The following is a 26,586-nucleotide window of genomic DNA, read 5'->3' on the forward strand; positions in this document are numbered from 1 at the left end:
ACTAATGAATGGTTCAAGGGTAGCTGAGTTTTCCCACTGGTGTTTTGTCCTGACTTATAACTATATTAAAACTAAATACAGTTTACCAAACAGTTAAGTATAAACATACTTACCATGTGCTAAAATCTGAAAGTGGAAATACAGTGGCAGATGAGTAGGGTGGGAGGGGTGGAAATTGTACAACATTGTAAAACCACCCTACAGTGGCCCATTTCAATTTTTAAAAATCGCTTTGGAAGATTAAAAAATCAAGGCATACCCATCTTTGGGGTACTGACAATTGCATGGAGGATATTATTCAGATTTTTGTCACTTTGTTATTAGTATAGAAAATGTAAAACTGAGATTTAAATGAGAGCTTAGAAATCTACTTCAATGAATTCAAAGCCACCTTTACCATAAGAACTCAATAATGTTTTAATCTGTGTTTTATTCCATAATTCCACAGGAGGCATAGCAGGACAGCGCCTTTCTGAACATCCTGATATCCGCAAACTTGGTTTCACTGGTTCCACTCTGATTGGCAAACAGATCATGAAGAGGTATTGGTTTTAGTGCGTTGATTTGCTAAAAATCCTGTAAAACCAGGTCTTTGGCTTTGTTTTTGCTTTTTTAAATAAGGTGCTTTTGGAGGGAGAAAAATAACATCGAATTTAGAAGAGAAATCTTACCACAGCAGAGTATTGAAATGTTTGAATACAATAAAATACTTTCCAAAGTGTAAAGCCCGGAGTCACCAAAACCAGAGTTGTACTGAAAGCTCTGATAGCTTTAACAATCATTAAGCACAAAACATTTTCGGTACTAAAGCTGTAGCCCAAATTGGTTTTGGAGCATAAGTAAGAAATTGAAAAGATATACAAAAGACAAATCAAATCTGGATTATTTATAAAATTAATTCCTAAAAAGCAGTAACATTAGTTCAAAAAAAATGCAAACCATCTAAATGTCCAAAATAAGGCAGTGGTTAAAGTTTGTTAACATAATGGAATACTGTGCAGTCACGTAGAATTTTTAATAACGTTGGAGTGTTAAATGGTAAATGGAAAGAAAAATAAAGTATAAAATTGTATATATTGGGTAATCCTAACTATATTAAATAAGACAAAGGCTGTGCTTGGATACAGACCAGAAATAAGTATATCAAAATGGTAAAAAAAAAAAAAAAAAAAGTTGCTACTGAGCCATGGAGTGGAATTCTGTGATTTTTTTCCTTCTTTCTGAATTTTTAAGAGTATTTTTAAAACACTTTAAATAACAATACTTTTGCAAACAGGGATAAATAAACAGTATACTTCTGAAAATTGATTTTTTTTTCCCCCGATGTGCCAGTAATCTGGTTAAAGGTTAAATTCTTTGCCAGGCCTTTATGTAACCAAAATTCTTACACCTAAAGAATCTGAATTTACCTATGATAATCTCTAATCATTTGACCACAGAATTTAAAAAGAAACCAGTTTTTATTACAGAAGATTTCTAATATTCACAAAGCTTACAGAATAGTGTAATGAACTCCTGTGTGCTCATCACCCAGCTTCAACTGTTATCACCATTCTACCATTCATGTTTTGTCTTTGAATAAGTTTCTTAATATTTCTGAGGCTCAGTTATATTTTCCATGATAAGTAGTAATTTATGGTTGAGGAAACAGAGAGAGAAACTGATAGACAAACTAAATGCTCATATTCCCTTTATTTTTCTCTAGCTGTGCTGTGAGCAACTTGAAGAAAGTTTCCCTTGAACTTGGTGGCAAATCCCCACTTATAATATTCAGTGACTGTGAACTTGACAAGGCCGTACGAATGGTAAGAGTAGGTCAAGTCCACCTAACTAGGTGCCCACTTCTGAAACACATTCTACCTCCTTCTCATCAGGAACCTTAGAATGACTCTTGGTTGGGGTTTTTTTTGTTTTTTTTTTTTTTTTTACTTAATTAGTTAATTGATTTTATTTTTGGCTGTGATGAGTCTTCGTTGCGGCACATGGGCTTTCTCTAGTTGCGGTGAGCGCTACTTTTGTTGCGGTGCAAGGGCTTCTCATTGTGGTGGCTTCTCTTGTCATGGAGCACAGGCTCTAGGCGTGTGGGCTTCAGTAGTTGTGGTGTGCAGTAGTGGCTCGCAGGCTCTAGAGCACAGGCTCAGGAGTTGTGGTGCACGGGCCTAGTTGCTCCACGGCATGTGGGATCTTCCCGGACCAGGGCTCGAACCCATGTCCCCAGCACTGGCAGGCAGATTCTCAACCACTGCGCCACCAGGGAAGCCCAACGCTTGGTTCTATCTAATCAGAAACAGAAACCATTCTCTTTATGTTTAGATTTGGGACTGCTCAAGGCACTTAATTTAAAAAAATAATGTCATCATAATTAAACATGTTTTTGAAACTTGGAGGCCAGGTTTTTAAAACTGATGTAGAGATTTATAAACATTCATGATTTATTTAAACTGATGTAGAGATTTTTAAAAGCAAAATTTGGTATAGAAATATTACATTTAAATGTATAGAATAATCTAAATTTTCTTGTAACACAAAATCTCTTTTTATCACTAAGTCCTTCATGTTATGTACATTTTTTAAAAAGTACTCATGGACCAAAAGGGGGAAAGGAGAAGCAAAATTCCTAAAAATATCAAAACCAAGAATCTCCAAGCAACACTAACTTGGCCAAGGGCTTGTGTTTTTCTCTGTCTTCTCTGTGTTGTCTGCTGTCTTCCAATAACATCTAATTCTCAGTGTGTGCAATTTTATGACAATCTTGACTTCCCAAGCAATAACAGTATTTTCTCTTTTGCTGCCAAAGGGCATGGGAGCAGTGTTTTTCAACAAAGGAGAGAACTGTATTGCAGCTGGTCGGTTGTTTGTGGAAGAATCCATCCATGATGAATTTGTGACAAGAGTGGTAAGCGTCTTCAAATTTGCTGTGTGATTTGTATAGAAATTGCCTTTACTTTAAAAGTACTTCTGGGATTATTAATGAACTTAGATGTGATGATAGTGCTATGGTTATATTTTTTAAGAAGAACACAATCCTTATCTTTTAGAAGTACTTTCTGACATATTTACAGATTAGATTATGATATCTGGACTTTGCTTCAAAATAATCCAAAAGCGAAGGAAGTAAGTGGGGGAATAAATTGGTCATGAGTTGGCAGTTGTGGAAGCTGACTGATGGGTATGTGGAGTTTCATTATATTATTTACCTACTTTTATATGTTTATAATTTTTCTTTTTTAAAACAAATTATTTATTTATTTATTTTTGGCTGCATTGGATCTTCGTTGCTACGCATGGGCTTTCTGTAGTTGCAGTGAGCGGGGGCTACTCTTTGTCGCGGCGCGTGAGCTTCTCACTGCGGTGGCTTCTCTTGTTGCAGAGCACAGGCTCTAGAGTGAAGGCTCAGCAGTTGCAGTGCATGGGCTCAGTTGCTCCACGGCATGTGGGATCTTCCTGGACCAGGGCTCGAACCTGTGTCCCCTGCATTGGCAGGAGGATTCTTAACCACTGAACCACCAGGGAAGTCCCTATAATTTTTCATAGTAAAAAGCTATAGGTCTATATTAGAAAACCTGATAAAGTATACTTAAGAGCTATTACTACCTATACCTTGCTCTGCATTTATAGTATATTAGATCCTTGATATTTGTAGAAGATATACTCCTAGATTATTATAAATCCCTAAATTGACTATGAGAGATATACCACTAGATGCTTACAAATCCTGAATTTACAGTTAAATGATAGCATATAATTTCCTCCACTAAGATAGATAGACAGATATATACATACATACATACCCCCGTAGTTGGTCATGATTCCATAAATATGAGACTAAACGTCATTCATAGAACTATTAAGATGAATTCTGTGGCTAAAATGAACTCTAAACATACTACACAGGGACTTCCATGGTGGTGCAGTGGTTAAGAATCTGCCTACCAATGTAGGGGACACGGGTTCGAGCCCTTGTCCAGGAAGATCCCACATGCTGGGGAATAGCTAAGCCCGTGCACCACAACTACTGAGCCTACGCTCTAGAGCCTGTGAGCCACAACTACTGAGCCCACGTGCCACAACTACTGAAGCCTGCGTGCCTAGAGCCCGTGCTCCGCAACAAGAGAAGCCACCGCAATGAGAAGCCTGTGCACCGCAGCAAAGAGTAGCCCCCGCTCACCGCAACTAGAGAAAGCCCATGCACAGCAACGAAGACCCAACGCAGCCAAAATAAAATTAATTAATTAATAAAAGAAATACTACACTCTATCATTATTATGGTAATAGTAATCACGAATTTGTTTCTGTTTAAAAAACCAGCACCCAGCCTTTTTTCCTTCAGAGCCAATTCCCCCATCCCACCCCCCAAGAAGCAAAGGCATGTTTCCTCATGAGAGTGGAAAACGAGGAAGTCATATGGAGAGGCAGATGGAGGGCAGTGGCTGCCTCATGAACATCCCCATAATTCAGTTTTGTGCCTGAGTAAAATGCAAGGTACAGCACTACATACACGTCATGGGCTTTCACAACAACTTGTTGAAATTTAAAATGCTGAGACCAGAAATGTCAAGGATTTGCTGTATCAGTCCATCAACAAACATGTTTTGCACACATATGAACAGTATTCATTTCTTCATTCAGCAGGTATTTCTTGAGCACTTACTGAGGGATTACTGCCAGACCTAAACTCAAATTCATGGCCCTGTGGGGTGATGGTAACTCCCTTTCTTTCTCCTTAGTAGAATTGGACTTAACATCAGGAAACGCAGAAATAGATTAAGATAACCAAGGAACACATGTCAGTGATGAACATTCTTCGATAAAGATGGCTTTTCATTGGAATATTCTAGTATATCCTCTGGTGTGGCTGTACTGTGAGAATTTCACAAGGGCAGTCTGCCACATTTGGGGAAAGGAAAAAGACAGCAATGTGGCCATTTTAGAAATTATTTTGCCATGAAGAGTGTAGGTATGCTGTATTAACAAAAATTCCAGAACATCAGGTTTGCTATTTTAACGAATTAACATTCGGGATAATTTTAAAACTCAGCGGTTACAAGCTTGGGCTTTCAGGGCAAGAAAACTCTACAGTATTTTGTGGCTGTGTGCCCTTGGGCGAGTCAGTTAGCCTTTCTGATCCTCGGTTTCCTCATATAAGATGGAAATAATAAATATCTACCTCCAGTGCCACTGAAGACTAAATGAGGACACATCTTTGAACAGCTTAGTACAACACCCATCACACAGTAGAAACTCGGTCAAGGGTATCCATTCTTATTACTAACAGTCAATTGTGTTTTGTGAACTGGGTGACATACAGGTGGAAGAAATTAAAAAGATGAAAATTGGTGATCCACTTGACAGATCTACTGATCACGGGCCCCAAAATCATAAGGCCCATCTGGAAAAGCTCTTGCAGTACTGTGAAGCTGGAGTGAAAGAGGGGGCCACCTTGGTGTACGGAGGAAGACAAGTCCAAAGGCCAGGTAAGACCACCTCCATAGGAGGTATGCTGGGGGCCTGGCTTCTTATGTTGGAATAAATGGTAACAGTTTTTGTTGCAGCACCATCTTGCCTCAAAAGTAGTGTCATTGGGCTTCCCTGGTGGCGCAGTGGTTGAGAGTCCGCCTGCCGATGCAGGGGACGTGGGTTCGTGCCCCGGTCCGGGAAGATCCCACATGCCACGGAGCGGCTAGGCCCATGAGCCATGGCCGCTGAGCCTGTGCGTCCGGAGCCTGTGCTCCGTGGCAGGAGAGGCCACAACGGTGAGAGGCCCGCGTACCGCCAAAAAAAAAAAAAAAAAATTATAAAAAAGTAGTGTCATTTACGTTATGATAAGAAGAATTACTTTCTAGATCTTGCTTGGCCACTTATAAGCTGTGACACCTTCAACAACAGTTCTTCTGAGCCTCAGTTGTAAAATGTGATGAAATGTGCATATCCTGCTTTACGAGGCCATTAAAATCAAATAAAATGGATGTGACAGGCCCTTAGCTGCGTAAGTAAACAAGTGTAATGGATACGGTGTTATTCAGGCACTGGTGGTTTTCATTCCTGGCAATGTGAGATTTAATCTTAGCCAGCTTAGCCTGGGAAGGATTCATTTCTGTTGTCTAACGTAGTACTTGTTACAGAAGTATGTGAATGGCTCAATGTCATGATACCCAAAAGGAGAGAAAAACAAACAAACAACAACTGGAAAACCTCATGTTTTACTGTTGTAGGTAAATTGAGCACCAGCAGGACAACTGGTTATGATGTGCACCCTATGGGATCCAGTGTGTAACACAGCATCGCCTATGAAGTATTCTTGCCAAAAATGTTTAACCATGAACCTAATCATGCCTTTAGGTCATATTTTCCTTTTAAAGAAATACAGGGGATAGAGGAACAAATTAAATATCATCCCAAGGAAGCAATGACAAATCTGAAATGCATAAAATATTCTGCAGGACAACTGAACCAGTCTGTTTAACAAGTCAGTGGCATGAAAAATAAGGGGCAGGGTAAAGGGGAGAAATATTCTAGAGTTAATGGACCTTAAGCTATCTAACAACCAAATGCAGTGTGGAACTTATTTGAATTCTGAACCAAACAAGTCAACTATAAAAAGATATTTTCCAGAAATCAGAAATTGAATACAAGTATCGAATCATTATGGTGTACACCTGAAACTAATATATGTCATTGCATCTCAATTAAAAAATTGGAACTTAGGGCTTCCCTGGTGGCGCAGTGGTTGAGAGTCCGCCTGCTGATGCAGGGGACACGTGTTCGTGCCCCGGTCCGGGAGGATCCCACATGCCGCAGAGCGGCTGGGCCCGTGAGCCATGGCCGCTGAGCCTGCGCGTCCGGAGCCTGTGCTCCTCAACGGGAGAGGCCACAACAGTGAGAGGCCCACATACCGCAAAAAAAAATTGGAACTTAAAAAAAGGAATTGAAATATAAACTATGAATAAGGAATTGGCGTTAATTTTGTTAGGTGTGATAATGTATTGTGGTGTGTAATAAAATGTCCTTGTTTTTTACAGGTTTGTACCGAAATACTTGTGGAGTATAAATTGTAATCTCTGGAATTTGCTTTAAACTATTTCAGCAAGAAAAAAAAGAATCAAATATGGCAAAATATGCATAAAGATTTATTTTACTATTCATTATACTATTTTCTCTACTTTTACATACGTTTGAAAGTTTTGTAATATCATAATAAATAATATAATAACCTAGGAATGCTAACACCAAATAGGAAAATGAAAGTCTTCTTGGTTCTACTGACCCATAACGGAAGAAAAAAATTTATAATGTAATTAAACAAGAGAACTACTAATTGAAAATTACCCTTTAATTGATGTTATTTTCTTCTGTTTTTCAAATAGGCTTTTTTATGGAACCTACTGTCTTCACAGATGTGGAAGACCACATGTATCTTGCCAAAGAGGAGTCCTTCGGGCCTATTATGGTCATTTCTAAATTCCAAAATGGGTATGTTCCTCAGGCATAATTTGACCGGATTGCCTAGATGCTTTTTTCTGTCATTGTGCTATGTACAGAGCATAAAATCAATGAACATATAATTTTCTACCATAAGAATAATTGTCTTAATAATTAGAAGAGAATGCTAACCAATGTAGATTATAATATATTTTTGCTCCTTAGCTTAAATTAATGGCTGACATTATGGGATGTTCGCTAAGTTTTAGTTTTTGTACAGTCAGCATTTGAAGTGTCTCTGGAATAAGGTCAGTAACTGAGAATAACAGAACTGGTTTTCGCATTTACATTTCTAGGGAAGGCAGCATCTATGAAATCTGATTTTCCCAAAGAGTGTTTTCTCCATAGGGGATCATGCCCCCAAAAGCCTAATACTCAACTCTTTGTAGAAATGTCCACAATCACCATATAATCAACCGTGAATGACATACTGGTTTATTATGGTGCCTGAAACTTTGATATGCTCAGTGTTTAGCATATCAAAGAGGGCCGTATAGTAACTGAGCTCATATCAGAATCTTTAACACAATAGACTCTCATGGTATACTGCACGCAATTCTTCAGAATTCTGGCTTTAGTTTTCCTTTAACCAAAGAGAAAACAGAATACAGAGTTCAGAAGGACTTCTTGGTCTTGGACAGACATACTGTGAGACCTTTGGGGACACTAAGCTGTAGTGAGTAACCTTTTGACATACTGATCCAAGGATGCCCTGTTACCCTCTTTTCCTTATTATAAGTTCCCCCATAGGATGGTCCTTGTGTTAAATATGCAGATATTAGAAGCCAGTTTTAGGGGATGTAAGCCTAGATAAGTCACGGTTCCTGTCCTCAAGGAGGTCACCATCTAATAGGGGAGACAGACAAGGAGACGGGCAATTAACCCCAGAGGGCCTAGGTGGGAGGTGCAGTGGGTAGAGTCTGCCCTGACCACCTCTGTAGGCTTGGGCCACTTAATTCCTCTATTAAGTTTCTCTATTTGTGCAGTTTATCTATTTGTGAAGTTGGGTTATTGATAGGATCTACCTTTTTGGGTCATTCTAAGTGTTAAATAAGTCAAGTGTTTGCTGTTGGTGACATTGCAGTCATTACACTCATTATTATTCTAAAAGTGGGCAAGGTGTGCTGTGAAGCTACGTCATCTCAGTAGTCCTCAATGGGCAATGGCATACAGCCGTCTTTCAGCCTTAGTCCACGCTATAAGTATTCACAGTGCAATCAGGTGCAATGCATCAAGTGTGAGAGTTTTAGCAGAGCCTCAGGCCTCTCCAAGTTAGATTCCACATTTCTCATGAGAGTTGAAGATTGTGTATAGTCAAGATTACCTTTGAAAATCCCTTGGGAAGACACCACATTGAAGCCTATGCTGTCTCTCAAAGAATTCAGCACAACTAATTCTTGCTCCAGTTTTGAACAGAAATCATGTTTCTTTGCCAGAGCCCCAGATGAAATCTTGGCTTACATTTGCTGGCCATGTTGTAGAAAATTCATGCATTTTTTTAACATTAGTATGACACTCATAAAGATGAGATACTCACACTATGGCAGGCATGTTGGAACTGGACCCAACTGAGAGAAGAGCAGGTTTACATCTGCACTTACTTGATGTGTACACATACTGAGTCAAAAGGCAGGGAAGGGCTTCCCTGGTGGTGCAGTGGTTGAGAGTCCGCCTGCCAATGCAGGGGACACGGGTTCGTGCCCCGGTCCGGGAAGATCCCACATGCTGTGGAACAGCTAGGCCCGTGAGCCATGGCCGCTGAGCCTGTGCGTCCGGAGCCTGTGTCCACAACGGGAGAGGCCACAACAGTGAGAGGCCCACGTACAGCAAAAAAAAAAAAAAAAAAAAAAAAAAAAGGCAGGGAAGTCACCAGACCCATTTAAGGGATGATTTTACTACCCTTTTATTGGATTGGCATATTAATTGCGTTCACTCTCACTTGATGGTGCAACACCCTAGTATACAGAAAAGTAAAATGTTATCCCTGCCCTCGAGGAGGTTCCGGTCTAGTTGGAGGGTGAACACCAAATACACGAAAAGGTAAACCAAAATACTGAATTGTAGGAATATGTGCTACCCTGTTATAGCTAACTTTCATTGAGCATTTCCTGTGTTCCAGACACTATTAGCTCATTGAATCCTCATGACAAGAAGACAGGTGCTATTATTATTATTTCCATTTTTTCACAAGAATAAACAAAAGCAGGGGAGATGAAATGATTCACCCAAGGTCACCCAGGCAGTCTGGCTGTGGAGCCTCCTCACCGGGCCACTACACTACACTGCCTACACAGTGGCACTGGTGGGATCTGGGAAGGCTTCAGGGTGAGGCATCGCGTGAATGAGCCTTGAAATGTGCATGTAAAATCTGGATAGATGGGGGGACACTGTGGGTGCTCTGAGAATATGTCTGTAAATGGAGCTCAAGGGAGAGGAAAACAAATGGGGTAGTCATGAAGAATAAGCCATGAAGAAGACTGAAAAGATGACTTCAGATTTTAAAAGGTGTTTCATGATATATGTGAAAAATATAATACTAGAGTTGTAATATTTCATTGGGAGTTTCTTTTGGTGTAAGCCTGGAATATTTCATTTATAAAAATGTAAGCACATTGGCAGTAATGTTTTCCTGTTTCTAGCACAGAGGGGAAAAAACATTAGAACAGAAAATGAAAGTGTTTTGCTTTTGCATTTAATGAGGTTTTATGTCTTCCTAAAAACATCTTGCAGGGACATCGATGGAGTGTTGCAGCGAGCAAACAATACAGAGTACGGCTTGGCCTCGGGGGTTTTTACGAGAGACATAAATAAAGCTATGTATGTGAGTGAAAAGCTAGAGGCAGGAACTGTTTTTATTAACACCTACAACAAGACGGATGTGGCAGCCCCTTTTGGTGGAGTTAAGCAGTCTGGCTTTGGAAAAGACTTAGGTATGAATATGCCTTACCTTTCTACTGCACATCACAGAATAGTCCGCTTCATGCAACACTCTTGTATTGCTTTAAAGGGCATTTCCTACATGGCAGTTGGATCTGGGCTTTCAAGGGTACTGATTTTTTTCAAAGTTAAACATTTTTATTGAACATAACGTAAATATAGGAAAGTACTCAAATTGTGTGGAAAAGTGTTTCCTTTTAAGAAAGAAGATTCATGTTGAAAAGAAAACCCTGACAATATCTTTTAGCTACAATATGTTAGGTTTTTTTTTTTAACCTGACATTCAGCATGAACTTGGTTTAGATGTCATGGGACCAAGTGGAACCAAGAAAGGAGAATGGGTAGAAGGCAATAACCAGCTAGCCCCAAGAATAAATCCTGTCCCTGAGCCACCTGGCAGTCTTTCAGAGACAACACTGAAACTGGCAGAGTATTCTGGGCATCTGGGAGCTCAGATTGAGAGTCTGCAGAGAGCCCAAAATGTAATTCACTGTGGGCAGTAACACTATCACATTTCCAGTTACAGCTTACTTTGAACACTAAATATGTACCAGGCCCTATTCTGATACTCTACCTGTAATAGCACGAGCAGTCCTCACAATAGCCATGGGAGTGTAGGTACTATTATTATCTTTATTTTACAGATGAGAGAAATGAGGCTCAGAGATTTGGGGTAACTTTCCCAAAGTCAGCCAGACAGCCACTGGCAAAGAGAATGCAAAGCCAGACAGTTGGCTATGCAGCCCATGTTCTCACGCCCCATAGTCAGTCTGGCAGGTTGTTTCAAAAATTGAAATGCTTGTGATTTACTGCAATTACAGTCTGCTAACATAAATTGGGTTAATTTGGGGTATTTTTACATTTTCTCTTTCCTGAAGACTTTTGGCAGTGTATTCGCAACAATAAAAGTGGCTCTCATTTTAAATTCCATTGAGTTGAAGGTAAAGTCTTTTTTTTTTCATGTCTTCAATCTGGCTTTCATCCCTGGATCCAAAACACATGGGGAGATTTTCTTAGGGAAATTATTTTTATAAAGCGAGGCAACAGTGTTCCACTTGTCTTTTGATAGAGAATGATCGACGCACTTCATGTCTGTTTTATTATAAAGCAGTAGACTTTGTCTAACAGCTTCTTCCTCTGCTAATTTGAAACTCCCTCAGCCCAGTGGTTCCCAGGTGCACATTGGATTAGAATCACCTGGGAGCTTTAAAAAAAAAAGGAAAGATGCTGATTTAATTGGTCTGGGGTATGACCTGGGATCAGGAATTTTAAAAGCTCCCTAAGGTGATTCTAATTTAACATTAAGAAGCCTGGGTTTAGCTCAACTTCCAAAATCATATACTCATTAGTTTCACCTGTGGTATTCATGCCCTTTAACTGATGTAGAAATCAATGATTGTGGTCGCTCAAACTAGGAACAGAATAGAAACAGAAAGGCAGACCTATTTATTTTTTCCTGGATATGCCCCTGTGTCTCTAACATACTATGTAAGTCAGGAAAACTGCCTTTCCCTTATCTTTAAAATAAGATGAGACCAAATGATCTCAAACTTTCTTTTCTCTATTCTGCTTCATTTAATGTAATTGGAAGGACAGTATCCTGATCACTTCTGTTCAGCCTAAATGGGCAAGGAATAGACATGGAGATTTGTCATCAAGCTGGGAAATAAAGGAGCAGGGTTTGGGGTAGGAAGTGATAAGCCAACACTCTGGTCCTTAGAAGGCCTGGTAGCTGGTCTAAACCCTCGCTCCTCAAACTGTGCACCACAAGCCTCAGCATCATCGGGGAATGGGTAGAAACATATAATCTTGGGGCCTCTGCTGGACTTAATCCAATCAGAATCTACAGTGTCACAAGATCTGCAGGTGATTCACATGAAATTTAAAGTTTGAGAAGCACTGCCTCAGCCCCATTCTATTCGCCTGGTGACTGATATGCCTGCACCTGTGTCCAAGATCTGGCGACATCACATCCACCTGTGAACGTGGTCCATCAGCTGCTTTTCTCTTCCCTAGGTGAGGAAGCTCTAAACGAATACCTCAAAACCAAGACCGTAACACTGGAATATTAGAGCAGTGCCGTCATCAGGAACCCCTCGCAGACAGCACCGCTCCGCAGCTCTCCACACTGAAGAAGCCGGGCTGTGCTGAGGAAGGAGGTGTCAGCCACCAGCTGAAAAAAACCACAAGGACCACGAAGAGGGTCGGGCCACGTGTCTAAGCATTTACACATGTTCCTGAGTATTTTCTAATACCCCTTTTATACCTTAAAATGATGTGTAGTTGTTGGGTTTTGACTATGTCATATACCACGCATATTTCTAAAATATCAAGCTGCTTTTTTTGTTCCCCACCAAGACTAACCTAGTCATGGTTGTTCACCTTGCAGACGTCAATATCATGCAGTTATAATACAGACAGTGCATTGTTAGGAACCCTTGTATAATATGTACAGGTTTTAACCTCTGAGACAGGCATATGGGGTTGTTAAAAAGATTTTCTGTAATTTTGCTCTCAAGGAACAGTATATCCTCTAAGGAATGTGAAGGAAGTTCTTTTTTTTTTTTTTCCTTTTGGAAATAAGATACATCTTTGTGCCTTTGATGTTCTATTTTTCAACCCACTGTGATGAGTGACCAACCCAGAAACAGTTCTTGAGTACCTACCAAGTATGAGGTACTATATTATGTCCTGAGGAGTATACAAAATTTAATGACATGATCTTTGGCCCCAAATAGTTTAAATTCTAGTCAATAGCTCTTAAAGTGGATTTTACAGTATGATGTATTATAAAGTAAATAGCTTTTGGAGGCTGATCTTGGTTCATATCATACCATCTTGCTATCTGTGTGACTTTGGGAAACTTATGCAACTTCTCAGAGCCTCAGTCTCCTTATATGTAAAACGGGGATAGTAGTGCCTCCCTCGGAAGCCTTATAATGAGGATTCAATGCAATAGTTTTAGTACAGCACCTTGCACTGGGCTTTGTTTGTGGTAAATACTCAAATACTCAATAAAAGCTAAGTGCTTTCCCCATCACTATTTTAAAAATATAGTGAGATATATTAGTTAAATGAATTAATTTCCCTACAACACTTTCCAGTAGTCATCAATTCCTATGCTGCTTTTCTCCTCCATTGTCTGACCCAGCACCTGATACAGCAGCACTGGAAAATACCATGTAGTGAAAAATGACAGTGGTACAAGGAAAAGGGTGCTTTTCTTTCTGCAGCTCATTCGTCCTTCTAGGACATTTGGTTTTCCATTCTCCTACCAATTGGGTCTGCCGTCCACTAGCTGGGTGATCTTGGGCAAATTAGTTACCTAATATCTCAAAGCCCAGATATGGAATCTATAACACAGGGATAAAGTCCCTATCTCATTAGGTGTTGTAAGGATCCGGCGGGATAATATACATAACGCACTCAACAAGGTGTTTGGACCATTCTCTGCGCTCAAGAAAGAGGAATTATTACAACCCATGCAGTACTCACGTAATTGCTCATTGTCAGACAAAAGTAGGTGGGTAGATTCTAACCATCCATGTATGATTAGAAGAAGGTGAGATCCTGAATTGAAGAGTCTTTGGCAGCTGGTCAGAGCAATTAATTTCCATGAATCCTCCTTTTAAAGTAAAATTTCAGTAAACATCTCTATCTCTTTGGCTTTGAAGAAGCCCTTAGGGATTACTTGTTACTTCGGAAACTCGGCAGCTTAATGTCAGAAGAATGTAGGGAATCAGTAATCAACAAACAACAATAACAAAAATCAGGGGCAGAAAACATTCAATAGGAAGAATATCAGGTATGATCCTGGATGATCAACAGAGCAAATTTTGCCTGTAAGCGTTTTTTATTGTACCACAGCTCATTCAGAGCTCGGCACAGGTGAAATTCTAAATGCGGACCCAGCCGGGTTCAAACTGAAAGTTCATATTTGAATAAAATGACAATGTTCTTAATAGAAAGGAACCACTTTTTAAATGCAGTGTTTTAACTGATTTCATGTGATTTAAAGTATCACTTTACGAGATATTTTAATGATAGATGAAATGGCAAACAAAAACCTGGCCATTTCTTCCAGAATGACTTTTACCCTCTAATATTACTCTCAGTAGCAGTGCTTTTAATAGTTTTTGGGCCATAAACCTCTTTGAGAATCTGAATAAAGCTATAGATCTCCTCTGTCCCAAATTTACACGTACACACCTAGTTCTGCAAATACCTTCAAGAGATTCACAGACCTCCTAAAACCCATGCTTGACCTCCAGATTAAGAACTCCCTTTTCCCATAGCGATTTCTAAAGTTCTCAGCAGCTTGAGTTTTTATATCCGACTGCTGACCAGAATCAAAGGCTCCATGGAATTTATAAAATTACCAGTGAATTTGAATTGGAACATAACGATGCACAGCCTACAAGGTGATTTAATTAACACACTGAGTAATTAATTTATCACCATTTCTTCAGATCACTGATTATTTCGCTAATCTAAAGGACAAAGCTGTGATCTGTCCCCCGAACTGGAGAGTTGGGGAGGTGTAGACACTTTTATAAGTTGTTTTCCTTCGAAGTCCACTTCCCAGTGCCTTTGCTAAAGCAGCCCCCAGCACCCACCCACCCCCCTGGCCTTTTGCTCAAATACACCCTCCCTGGCCTCTCCTACCCCCCAACTTGGTTGTAAGTCTCTCCTCTATCCTCTCACTTGTCTGGAACATAGTACTTACCACTTGGTGCTGGAATTACTGGTCTTCCTAATTAGATATGAGCACCCCTCCCCCACCCCCAGGATTGGCATCTGTAACAACAGCTGTCATTTACTGAGGGGCTGCTGTGCGCTAGTCACTACGCTAAGCCAACTTAATCTTCACAACATCTGAAAAGATGAATAGATCAAGGTGCTCTTTTTCCTGGCTCCACCACTACCAAGAGGTTATTGCCAGTCTCTTGACTGGCCTTCCCGATTCCACCCTGTGTGGCTCTCTTCAAAGCTTGAGTCAGATGGTGTCACTCCTCTGCTCAAAACCTTCTAATGGCCCCCATTTCACTTAGAATAAAGTCCAGTGTACTTACTGTGCCTGCAAAGTTCTATCATTTCTGTTCCCAGCTACCTCTAACTTCATCTCCTATCAACTACCCTGTCATTCTCTTTAGCCACCCTGGCTGCCTTGATGTTCCTCCAACTGATCAAGCACACTCCTACCTCAGGGCGTTTGCACTTACTGCTCCTTCTTCTCAGTGGTGGGCTGGTAGGTATTTAACAAGTGGCTCTCTGAGAGGAAAAGAAAACTCTGATTTGTAGCATTTGCTGATTTCTGTGTACAGATGCTCTCACCAAGGCTGATTTCAAGCTACCAACTTGACTTCACTGAACGCAGAGTTGGGATGAGATGCGTGTAATTAGAACAAGCGTGGGCCAGTGCCAGCACACCACTACCTCTTCCTGAAACTCTTTCCCCACACACCACCCCCAGCTGGTGGCTGCCTTACTTCCTCCAAGTCTCTGCTCAAACATCATCTTAGTAGAGATCCATTTGCTGACCACTCTTCCTAAAATAGCATATAGATCCCCACATTCACACCTCATCTGTCCTCATTCTTTAGTCTCCTTCTCCTGCCTTATTGTTGTAGCACTTACCACCACCCGGCATAGTTATTATCATCGATTTCTTCCCATTAGAATGTAAGCTTCGTGAACAGGTGCTTCTTTTGTTCAAGGACGTATCTCCAGTGTCTAACGCGTAGGAGGAGCTCAATAAATATTTGCTTTCAAATGAAAGAGGTTAAGAAACCTGCCCAGATCACACAGCTATTCAGTGGCAGAACAGGCACTCAAGCAATGGAGCTGGTATCTTAACCAAGCTAAGATGCTGTTACTGCCAATGCCTGAATCAGGCCCTCAGTAATGAATAGTAGGCAAATGTTAAATATTTGTCAAAGTAAAAAGCTAAGCAGAGTGAACATTAACTGCAAGAGCTTTTGTGGAAATGACTAGAGACAGGGCAAGGAACTAAACTGGTTCCCCCATACCTCCCTTCTAAGAAAATAGAAGCTATCAAGGGAAACCTGGGCTATAAGTAGATTATCAGACATGAGACATGATAGATAGGGTGGATTATTATTATTATACCTATTATGCAAGTAACACCCAAGCAGATTTTTTAAACGATTAAGACCTAATTTTGTAAAAATAATAAAATGGGAAGGTAAGATTCAACCATACTCTCCACAAATAACCACAGATATTTGAGATGTTCCAGATTTTTTCTATGAATACACTTTTTTTTAGAACTAGTATAATACTGTACATAACTTTACCTGCTTTTTTCAATTAACAATGTGTAAGCATCTTTCTATGTCAATAAACATACCTCTGCATATGTTCAGTGGCTTTAATTCAACTTGTTCTCTATTGTTGGACATTTATATTTGCTTTCTGCTATTTTAAATGTCACAGTCAATCTTAGATAGAAATTTATGAACAAAACTGTTATTTGCTTAATTAGAATAAATTCCTAGAGGTGGAATCTGATTAAAAGGATATAGCAATCTGTAATCTTACCAAGTTTCTCCAAAGTTTTGCCACCACTGTGCATTTTTTTTTTTTATTTAATTAATTAATTAATTAATTAATTTTTGGCTGCATTGGGTCTTTGTTGCTGCACGCGGGCTTTCTATAGTTGAGGTGAGCTGGGGTTACTCTCTTGCGGTGCGCGGGCTTCTCGTTGCAGTGGCTTCTCTCGTTGCGGAGCACCAGCTCTAGGCGCATGGGCTTCAGTAGTTGTGGCATGCGGGCTTCTGGGGCACAGGCTCAGTAGTTGTGGCACACGGGCTTTGTTGCTCCACGGCATGTGGGATCTTCCTGGACCAGGGCTCGAACCCGTGTCCCCTGCACTGCCAGGCAGATTGTTAACAACTGTGCCACCAGGGAAGCCCTATGCATTATTCTTACAGCATCATAATACCTCACACTTACCAAGCACTGTTCTAAGCACATGAGTATTAACTCATTAATTTCTTACGAAAACCTCATAAGGGAGATACTCTTATCCCCATTTTACAAATGGAAAGTCGCTGGGCTGGGATCGATCCAGCTTCAGAGCCCATGCTTGTGGCATAGTGACTGGTAGGCCCACAATGGCAGGATGTGGCTGACTGAACTTAAAAGTTGGCTCCACCAGTTACCTATTCTAAGGCTTTAAAAAAATTTGCTTAGCGTCTCCCTGCTACTTTTTTTTTCTTTAAATCTCTGAAGTAGGTACAAGAGAATATCTCATATAAGATGGTGGTCTTTTTTTTTAAACAAAAAGGAAATTTATTGTGTCACAAAACAAGAAACCCAGTGATAGTCTGGTCTACAGAGTTATTTGATGCAGTAATTCAGTGATGTTCCTTGCTTCTCTTTGCTATCCTTGACGTGCCAACTGTACCTTCAAGAACTGGCTCCATTTATGGCCACTAGGCCAGAGTTCAAGGAATCACATCCAGTCACAAGTTATCCATGTTCCAAAAGAAAGCAGCCATCTTTTCATGTACCTCTTTTTTAGGCATGAGAAATCCTCCTTTCCAAAAGTCTACTAACAAGACTCGGCTTGTGCCTCTTGGGGAAGGTTGTCACATGCCCACCCCCGAGCCAATCACTGGCAAGGATCTTCCATGAACATATGGTGGGGAAGCAACCACAAAGATTCCACCGTTAAACTTTTGGGGAAAGTCTACCAATCAAAAGATAGTAAACCTGTCTTTCTTTCCTCAGGATTGTGAACCACTGATGTTTAAGATGTATTACTTTATTGGCATCAAGAGGAAAAAAAAGTTTCACGAATATTTATCGTACATTCCGAGTGAAAGGCCCCATGCCAGGCACTGAGGGAAATACAAATGAAAGACTCAACCTCTTTACTTGTCTTTCCTACCATAGTAGTGGACTCAGGCACAGGAATACGAGCTACTCTGCAAGGCATTTTTTTTTATAAGTACCGTATTTGATGCACAATTAAAGTATTAGGAGGATAGAGGAGATTCATTAAGAATATTTTTGCTTCAAAGACCAATACACCTAATTTTCTGATTTATGACTGTCAAAGAGCCATAGAAAGGTAATACACAAGGTTGAAGAGAACATTTCATCAGCCTTAGCAGGAACAGAACTGTTCTCCAAATGGCGGCCATCACCTCACACCAAAGCATCAGGCAGAGAACCCATAGGGTCAGACCAACCAAAGCACGATGGTGATTTAGTTTCCAAGAGACTGTAGAGCACACTGCTTACAAACAAAACAGCTTTTTAATTAAGGTATAACATACATAAAGTGCACCGATGTTAAATGTATAACTCAAGAAATTTTTATGTGTGTGTGTGGCAGTAACTCTTAAACATAAAACACTCAGAATAGTGGCTGACACACAAAAAGGGCTCAGTTAAGTACTAGCTGTTGTTTCATCTGCTACTTTGAGAGGTAAAAAATACAACACTGGTTTCATTTGCATTTCTTTGAGAAATGGGACTGAACATTTTTTTCCTGTGAATTACCTGTTCAAGTCCTAAGGCCTTTTCACTATTGAGATATTAGTCTTTTTTTTTCTTTTACTAATTTTTAAGAGCCCATTATATACTAATAACACTCACTCTTGCCTTACAATGAAATTATTTTTCCCAATTTGTCCCTTGACTTTTAAACTTCTTTGCCACCCACTAGTTTTAAATATTTATGAATTTTATGCTCTTTTCTTTTTTTTGTAATTCTACATTTTTTTTCTCAATTCATTTTTTTTGGCTGCATTGGGTCGTCATTGCTGTGCATGGGCTTTCTCTAGTTGCGCTGAGCGGAGGGCTACTCTTCATCGCGGTGCGCAGGCTTCTCATTGCAGTGGCTTCTCTTGTGGAGCACAGACTCTAGGCATGCAGGTTTTAGTAGTTGCAGCATGTGGACTCAGTAGTTGCAGCACGTGGGCCCTAGTGTGCACAGACTTCAGGAGTTGTGGTGCGTGGGCTCAGTAGTTGTGGCTCGCAGGCTTAGTTGCTCTGCAACATGTGGGATCTTCCTGGACCAGGGATTGAACCTGTGTCCCCTGCACTGGCAGATGGATTCTTAACCACTGTGCCACCAGAGAAGTCCCTACATTTTTTGGTTTGAGGGCCTGCACCATTTTACATTCCCACCAGCAATTCACAAAGATTCCAATTTCTCCACATGCTAGTCAACAGTTGCTATTTTCTGTGTTTTATTTTTATAATAGCCGTCCCAATGGATGTGGTAGTATCTCATTGTGGTTTTTATTTGCATTTCTCTAATGTTAATGATATAAAAGCACATCTTTTCATGTGCTTATTGGACATTTGTATTTCTTCTCTGGAGAAATGTCTATTCAAGTCCTTTGCCCTTTTTTTTTTTTTTTTTTTTTTTTTTTTGCGATACATGGGCCTTTCACTGCTGTGGCCTCTCCTGCTGTGGAGCACAGGCTCCGGACGCGCAGGCCCAGCGGCCATGGCCCACAGGCCCAGCGGCCATGGCCCACGGGCCCAGCCGCTCCGCGTCATGTGGGATTCTCCCGGACCGGGGCACGAACCCGTGTCCCCTGCATTGGCAGGCAGACTCCCAACCACTGCACCACCAGGGAAGCCCCTTTACTTTAAAATAGGTTTGAGATTTCTTAAGTCTATGCTGATGAAAGACGATGCCAACAAATTCACTTATCACCATACATAAAGTTAAGCTTTCTAAATCTCTTTCGCATGAGATCAAAAACAGTCTGCTCTTAGAAGATCCCCAAATGCTATCTCTTCCAACTCTTTAAAAGCCAGCTTCTGTTTCTCCAAGAAGCAAAATACATTCAATATTGCAAAAAAGCACCATAGGTATCTGAAACGCAAAATAACCGGCAAGCCACATTCTTTTTCACAGAATTAGCAGGCATCTATCACCTGTTTCTCAGATTGTTTATTTCCCTGTTTCTTTTTTTTCACTGGCAGGATGGTCCAGAACCTCTATTTTGCCTTTTCCATCTTCTGAATGAGGAAGCTTAATGGTATCGATGGTGACTTCACCTTCAGAAGAGGTGCTATCATCTTCATCCTCAGATTCTGAACTGTCCTCTGAATTGTCTTGTGAATTCTCTTCTGAACTGTCCTCTTCTTTTGAATCAGACTGATTCATCTCAAACAAGGCCACATCCTGCAAAACACCACCATGTGGGAAATTTATTTCAGGGTAGTTCCCTAAAAAGTTACAATAACAACTTCGGGAAGGGACCAAACTTTAGCCCAAGAAGCACGCAGGACAGAAAACGTTCTTTTTTTTTTTGGCTGTGCCACGTGGCTTGCAAGACCTTAGTTCCCCGACCAGGGCTCAAACCCAGGCCCTCGGCATTGAAAGCATGGAGCCCCAACCCCTGGACCACCAGGGAATTCCCCCGGACAAGAAAAGTTCGTAATACAATATGGCACTATTATTCTTTCAGTTGCCAGAGTCTGCCATAATGATTTATATTTACTACAAGTCTAAAAAGTCCCCCACAACCGAATTCTATATATCCTGATTATATTCAACACAATTCACTCAACAAATATTAACAAGTATCAACATGAACCAGGTACCACACTAGCGGCTCAACTACAACAAAATCCTGGCCTTTGTGGAACTTATGTTTTTGAGGAGGAGTTGGCAAATCACAGCCTGCAGAGCAGACCCAGCCCACTGCCTGTTTTCGTGCAGCTCTGAGCTAAGAACGGTTTTTACACTTTTCAGTGGTAGAAAAAACTAATCAAAAGAGTAATATTTCATGAAACATGAAAATTATATGAAATTCAAATTTCGGTGTCTGTAAATAAAGCTTATAAAACGTGCCTATTCATTACATATCATCTGCAGCTGCTTAGACACCGCAATGGCAGAAATGAGTAGTCACAACAGACACAGTAGGGCCCACAAAGCCTAATGTATTTACTATATGGCCCCCTACAGAAAATGTTTGCTGACTTCTGTTCTAGTTGGGAAAGGAAGACAATAAACAATTACACAGAAAGCATAGTGTAGGGCAGTGAAAATTAAAAACAATAAAAGCCAATGATAGAGCCACTGAGAAGGCCTCTCAAGGTGACAGGTGATGAGAGATGGAAGGAGTCAAGACGCAGGAATCTGGGGAGGGGCATTCTGCAAGGAGGGAAAAGGCCCGGAGCAAGGAGATGGAGTCTGCAGTGCAGTCACTGAGGGTCCTTGGTGGGAGACAAGGTCAACGGAGAACTGGAGGCAGGATCACACAGGCCCACGAAGGACTGTGAATTAATTAGAAACGTGATGGGAAGCCCCCTGGTTCCCAAACTGCGGGCCACACATACTGGGTGAAGAACAGACTCTGGGAAGAAAGGGTGGAAGCAAGAAGACTGGCTGGGAAATTACTGGGATAATCCAGAGGGGAGACCGTAATCGCCTAGAGAAAGGGTAGTGGATGCCGTGTGGAAATGGCTGGACTGGGGATGTGTTCTGCAGGGAGAGCTGCCAGATCTGCTGATGAATCAGGTATGATTCTTAACAATGGTGTCAACGCTGTCCAGACCCAAGTGTTATACAGGGAATTCCAGTGTAGAAATAAGATATGAGCCTGAACTGAGAGACAGTTTTCACAGGCGGCTTACGTGATCAGTTATTCTGTTATACACATCATTTACTTGTGCATTCTCCATGAATCAGACTATGATTTACCTCTTTTGGGCCTTAGATGGGAAAATAAGAAAAAAATCCATTTAGAACACTTAGTAAATAAATGCTTCAAGATAACAAATGTACTATTTGACTTGAAAAAGCCTTCCTATGATGCTGAATTACTAAATTCCTCAACTTCACCCAGGGAAGCTTACTGACCTATGAGATCCTTAATCATCAAATGACCGAGTATCTCTGCAGTACTGGAAACATGAGCTGACTTTGCAAGAAGGAAAAAAACATGGCAGAATTAAAACTAAAAAGTTATCTTTTTCAGGTGATGAGGCATACTGGTAATTTTACATTATGAAATGAAAACAAAGCGTAGTTACCATCTGTATAACTTTTTCGAGCGTCTCGTCAATATTTTCAATATTGAAATGACCAGGTGGTGCAGCTGCCATTTCTTTCCTTAGCTTTTCATTTGCCTGAGCCATCTGTGGGAGAAAGCTCTGTACTTGGTCCAATACTAAAGAGAGAAAATATAGTTTATCAATATTTATGTTAGTATTTAGCCAAACTTCAAATTTTTAAATCCAGAATTTCCTGTAAAAACACTTCTAAATTTGACAGGAATAATAATAATTATAATAAAATCTTTCAAATTCCTTCCATTTTGCAAACTCCCATCCTCTCCTGAATTCTTAAAACGGTAGGACTACACAATTCAGCAATTATTTCTCAATGTTTTGTGTTTCTCATATATGCCCAGGACTGGAAATTCCTAGAAGGCTGGCATTCAACAAACAGTAACTGAATAACTAGGCAGTAGGACTTAATAGTTAAATGCACGAGGCTCCGAGGCTTTGGAGTCAGACTGACGATGTTAATAATAGAACCCCAGTACCACCTCTTACTATCTGAGTTACCTTGGGCATGTTAATGAAGCAATGGCTGTTTTTACCCGCCCAACATATGTTCCCCTTTCTTCTGATAATATAACAATGACTTTCCTTTTAAGCTCTGTCACTCTTAGTCACTCTTGTCCCTACCCCATTCATGCCGACGTGTTCCACAACCTTGGCCACTGTGATTTGGTTTAATGACACTGTGATCTGTCAGGCCAATCAAGATAACCCTGGGACTCTGGTTGGAACTGTTGAGAGAAATATCCCTTCTTTCCGAGTAAATGACTAAGTGAGCTGCTGAATGTAAGCCTGGAGCTGCTGATAAACTGGCCCACCTGCCACCCGTTGGGGAAGAGCTTGTTCTAGATGAAGTCAACACCTAGGAAAGCAGAACTAAGAGATACAGAGCAGAAGATCCCGGATGATGCCAAGCACCTGGATGCAGATGTACCTGAAATCACTGGGGTATTTTTCCCCAACAAAATGAGCCAACATCGTTTGGCTGAAGGCAATGTGAACTGGGTTTCAGTCATTTACAACCACAGAAGTCTAACTAATACATTTAATTTAACCAATCAAAACCTCAGTTTACTCACCTGTAAAACAGGGATGATAACTGACAGGCACTATGGTAAGCACAGGGGAGTCAATAAACAAGGGATTTCTAATTTCTTTAGCTCTCAAAAGAGGCCCAGCACATAACTATGCACATCATGTGCTCTCAGAACTCCTTAAGTCACTGATACAACCATAGAACAGCAGACTGAAATGTCCAGAGGATGGAAGAAGAGAAGAAAGTCGAGGTGAAGGTCAAGAAATGGCCTTTAATTGTGAAACAGGACGGCTGGAAGGATTCCAGATGGCATACCCAACTTGGAAAAGAGTTTGGCAATTTTTTCTTTATTAAAGAATACTTTTCATATGACCCAGAAATTCCACTCAGAGATATGTACCCCCCCCCAAAATAAAAACCTATGTCCACACAAAAGCTTGGATTTGCATGGGGAGCCACCATGCAGTCATTTTAGCTGTTGTAGATTTAGTGCATACTATAGTTAAGTTCCCCTCTAGGAATACTCATGATTTCTTAGTTTATAGACATGATAACTTCATGCATCATTTACATTGTTTTTACTACTTCTTGTCTTTATTCTTTTTTTTTAAACATTCAGAGTGAATCACACAGAACCTGGGTATTACATGAATGCTACCTGAACAAAGTCTGAGTGGTCTATGAGCGTGTAGTACAGCAATATGACAGAGTAATTAATGAAGAGAACTGGCCCTGTTATGTTATGAGAAACATTTACTATTTAAGTAATTATGTCCAATTTAATGGGCTCTGGTAGTGTTTTCCCACACATGAATATTGAATTCGGGACTCAGTAACCTCTAGAAAAATTTCCCATGGAGATTAACAATAATTGGTTTTGATTTCCAAAAATCCATCCCACAAGGATTTTTTCTGGGCAAGGTTACCCTCTTAAAGCAGGGGAATAATGTATTATCCCTGTGCACTGAATTCACAACGTAATTCCCAAGTAAGACTTGCTCGGCTTCACTCGCTGTGGTTTGATATCTGACAACAAAGGCAGGTACTGTCCCATCAAATAAGCGCTTAATTAGGCAGAATTTCACATCACAGAGGGTTCTTGAGAGAGAGAGAAAGGAAGAGAGAGAGAGAGGGAAGAGTACTTACGGGGACTCCTCTCTATCCGAACTGTTTGAAGAGTGGAATTCTTTCTGGAATTAGGCTTGGAGTTGATAAGCAACCTGTCCCATATACCTGCAAACACACATACTTCATTTACTATAGCGTAAAGAAATAGGAGCCCATCAGCAAACTTTCCAAGACCACCCTCAAGCCCTCAGGTTTTGACCATTCGTTCCTCACTTTCCAGTGCATTTTTTAAAAAAAGAAGCACTCCAAGTTCCATTACAACATTTTAGTTCTGCACACAGATCTCCCCTTTCTTAAATCTGTCTCCTACATCTCTGCGTCACCAATGCCTGGTAATAAATGAACACTGAACTGCACCTTTCTGGGTCAGAAACCCATCAGTGACAAATGTGGGTCGGCAATGACAGAACACAAGAAGCAGCACAAAGTACCATAAGGGTTAAGTGAAGCCAGAAATGGTTTACCAGCTGCATTATATTGGACAAATTACCTAAGCTTTGGGGGCATTAATGTCTTCGTTTATAAAACATGCCTGCCAGGTTAGTTCCCCCTCAGTAAAGATGTCCAACCTAGACAACACAGCTCTTTAAACTTCCCCACTCCCAACTCCATCTATTCAGTCTTACATTCACAACTCCTCAAATCAACCCAACTCTCCAGCCCATCAGAGCTCAGAGAACAGGACTTGTCTTTCAAAACCCAAGGCTTTGCGCACCGTGTTTCCAACACCTGGAAAATCTCTTCACTCTGGTGTAAAAATCCCATTCACCCTCAGAGCAGCAGCTCAACATTCCTTGCTTACTACCTTAGACCTAGCAATTGGATTAGTGCAAAGAGCATGGGCTCTGGAGCCACGCTGATTGGATTCAAATCTCAGTTTTGCCACTTCCCAGCCACACGATCTCCAGCAAGTTACTCATCTGTATGATACACCAGGTCTCAGTTTCCTCATCTATAAATGGCGATAACAGAGCCTTCTACACAGGGTGGTTGTGAGGATTAAATTTGTGAATTCATTCCTGGGGCAAAGCAGGCACTAAGAAAGCTTCGGCTATTATTATTATAACTTCTTTGGATGCTCTGGATTCTCACAGACTCTTCTTCCAAATAATATTTAAGGAGAATATGCCCAAGACCTTAGGTGTATTATTCTTCTCCAAAAAAAAAAAAAAGAAAAGAAAAGAAAAGAAAATAAAATTCTATAGATACTACTACTTCTATTTTCCCAATGTAAAAACTGAGGCGTTGGGAATGTAAACAACTCTCCTAAAGTTCCATAGCGAATAACTCGTGTGGCTGGGATTCGAATCCTTGCTTTTTAATTCTCTATTATGGTGTCTGAAATCCTGTGCGGATTTCCTGTACCCGTCTTCCTCTAGAGAGAGGCATTAAGGGGGCTCTGTGGGCATCTGCGGAGGAAGGGTGGTTAATACTCATCCGCTCCCCTTACCAGTCAACTGCTGGGACCCAGAGCCGACCCTAAGGCCGTCCCCTTAGGGGAGGTGTCTTGCTGTGGCGCTCGGCAGTGGGCGCTCACCGCGGTGCGGGATACAGGAACCACGCCCAGGCCCGAGGCCGGGTGCGCGCCCCCCGCCGCCCGCTCCCACACCGAGTCATGCGGCCACCCCCGGGGGTCCCTCGGTGGGGCCGGGCCTGGGCAGGGAGCCGCCGACCGGTCCCCGGCTGCTCCGGCAGCGCAACCCCTGCCGCACGTGCGCGCCCCACGCCGCCGCCACCCGCCGTCACCTCCGCGGCCGCCGCTGCCCGCCGTCAGCAGTTCCCTGGACACTGAGACCCCGGAGCCGTCCCGGAAAAACGACGAACAGCTCGCGTCGGACTGGGATTCGCCGTGGGCCTCCATGCTGCTCGCCCGTCTTTAGGGCAGCCCCTCCAGCCCCGGATGCCGGAAAAAGGCTGGGGAAGGGGGCGGGGCCAGGACT

At 41.2% G+C, this 26,586-nt stretch overlaps 2 protein-coding genes across 3 annotated transcripts in view; one reads left to right on the forward strand and one right to left on the reverse strand.

Annotated features, from left to right (window-relative positions):
• The window catches only part of ALDH1L2 (aldehyde dehydrogenase 1 family member L2), a 57,313-nt gene extending 40,497 nt beyond the window's left edge, over positions 1–16,816 (forward strand). Inside the window, exons 17-23 of one of the 2 annotated variants that reach the window (XM_060113582.1) lie at positions 449–542; positions 1,706–1,805; positions 2,798–2,896; positions 5,309–5,474; positions 7,365–7,470; positions 10,210–10,409; positions 12,433–16,816. In XM_060113582.1, coding sequence (XP_059969565.1) covers positions 449–542; positions 1,706–1,805; positions 2,798–2,896; positions 5,309–5,474; positions 7,365–7,470; positions 10,210–10,409; positions 12,433–12,488 — 821 coding nt within the window. In that variant the 3' untranslated portion in view covers positions 12,489–16,816. The other variant, XM_060113583.1, reaches the window with a different exon arrangement.
• Positions 16,817–20,341: 3,525 nt separating this feature from the next.
• Positions 20,342–26,546, reverse strand: NOPCHAP1 (NOP protein chaperone 1). The gene is made up of 4 exons (XM_060112441.1): positions 26,393–26,546; positions 24,665–24,751; positions 22,450–22,586; positions 20,342–20,590 (listed from the first exon to the last, which is right to left on the reverse strand). The coding sequence occupies exons 1-4, from the start codon at positions 26,505–26,507 to the stop codon at positions 20,357–20,359; spliced, it is 573 nt and encodes a 190-aa protein (XP_059968424.1). The 5' UTR covers positions 26,508–26,546; the 3' UTR covers positions 20,342–20,356.
• Positions 26,547–26,586: the final 40 nt, after the last annotated feature.

The sequence above is a fragment of the Mesoplodon densirostris genome, chromosome 11 (assembly GCF_025265405.1).
Source record: "Mesoplodon densirostris isolate mMesDen1 chromosome 11, mMesDen1 primary haplotype, whole genome shotgun sequence".
Taxonomy (NCBI): Eukaryota; Metazoa; Chordata; class Mammalia; order Artiodactyla; family Ziphiidae; genus Mesoplodon; species Mesoplodon densirostris.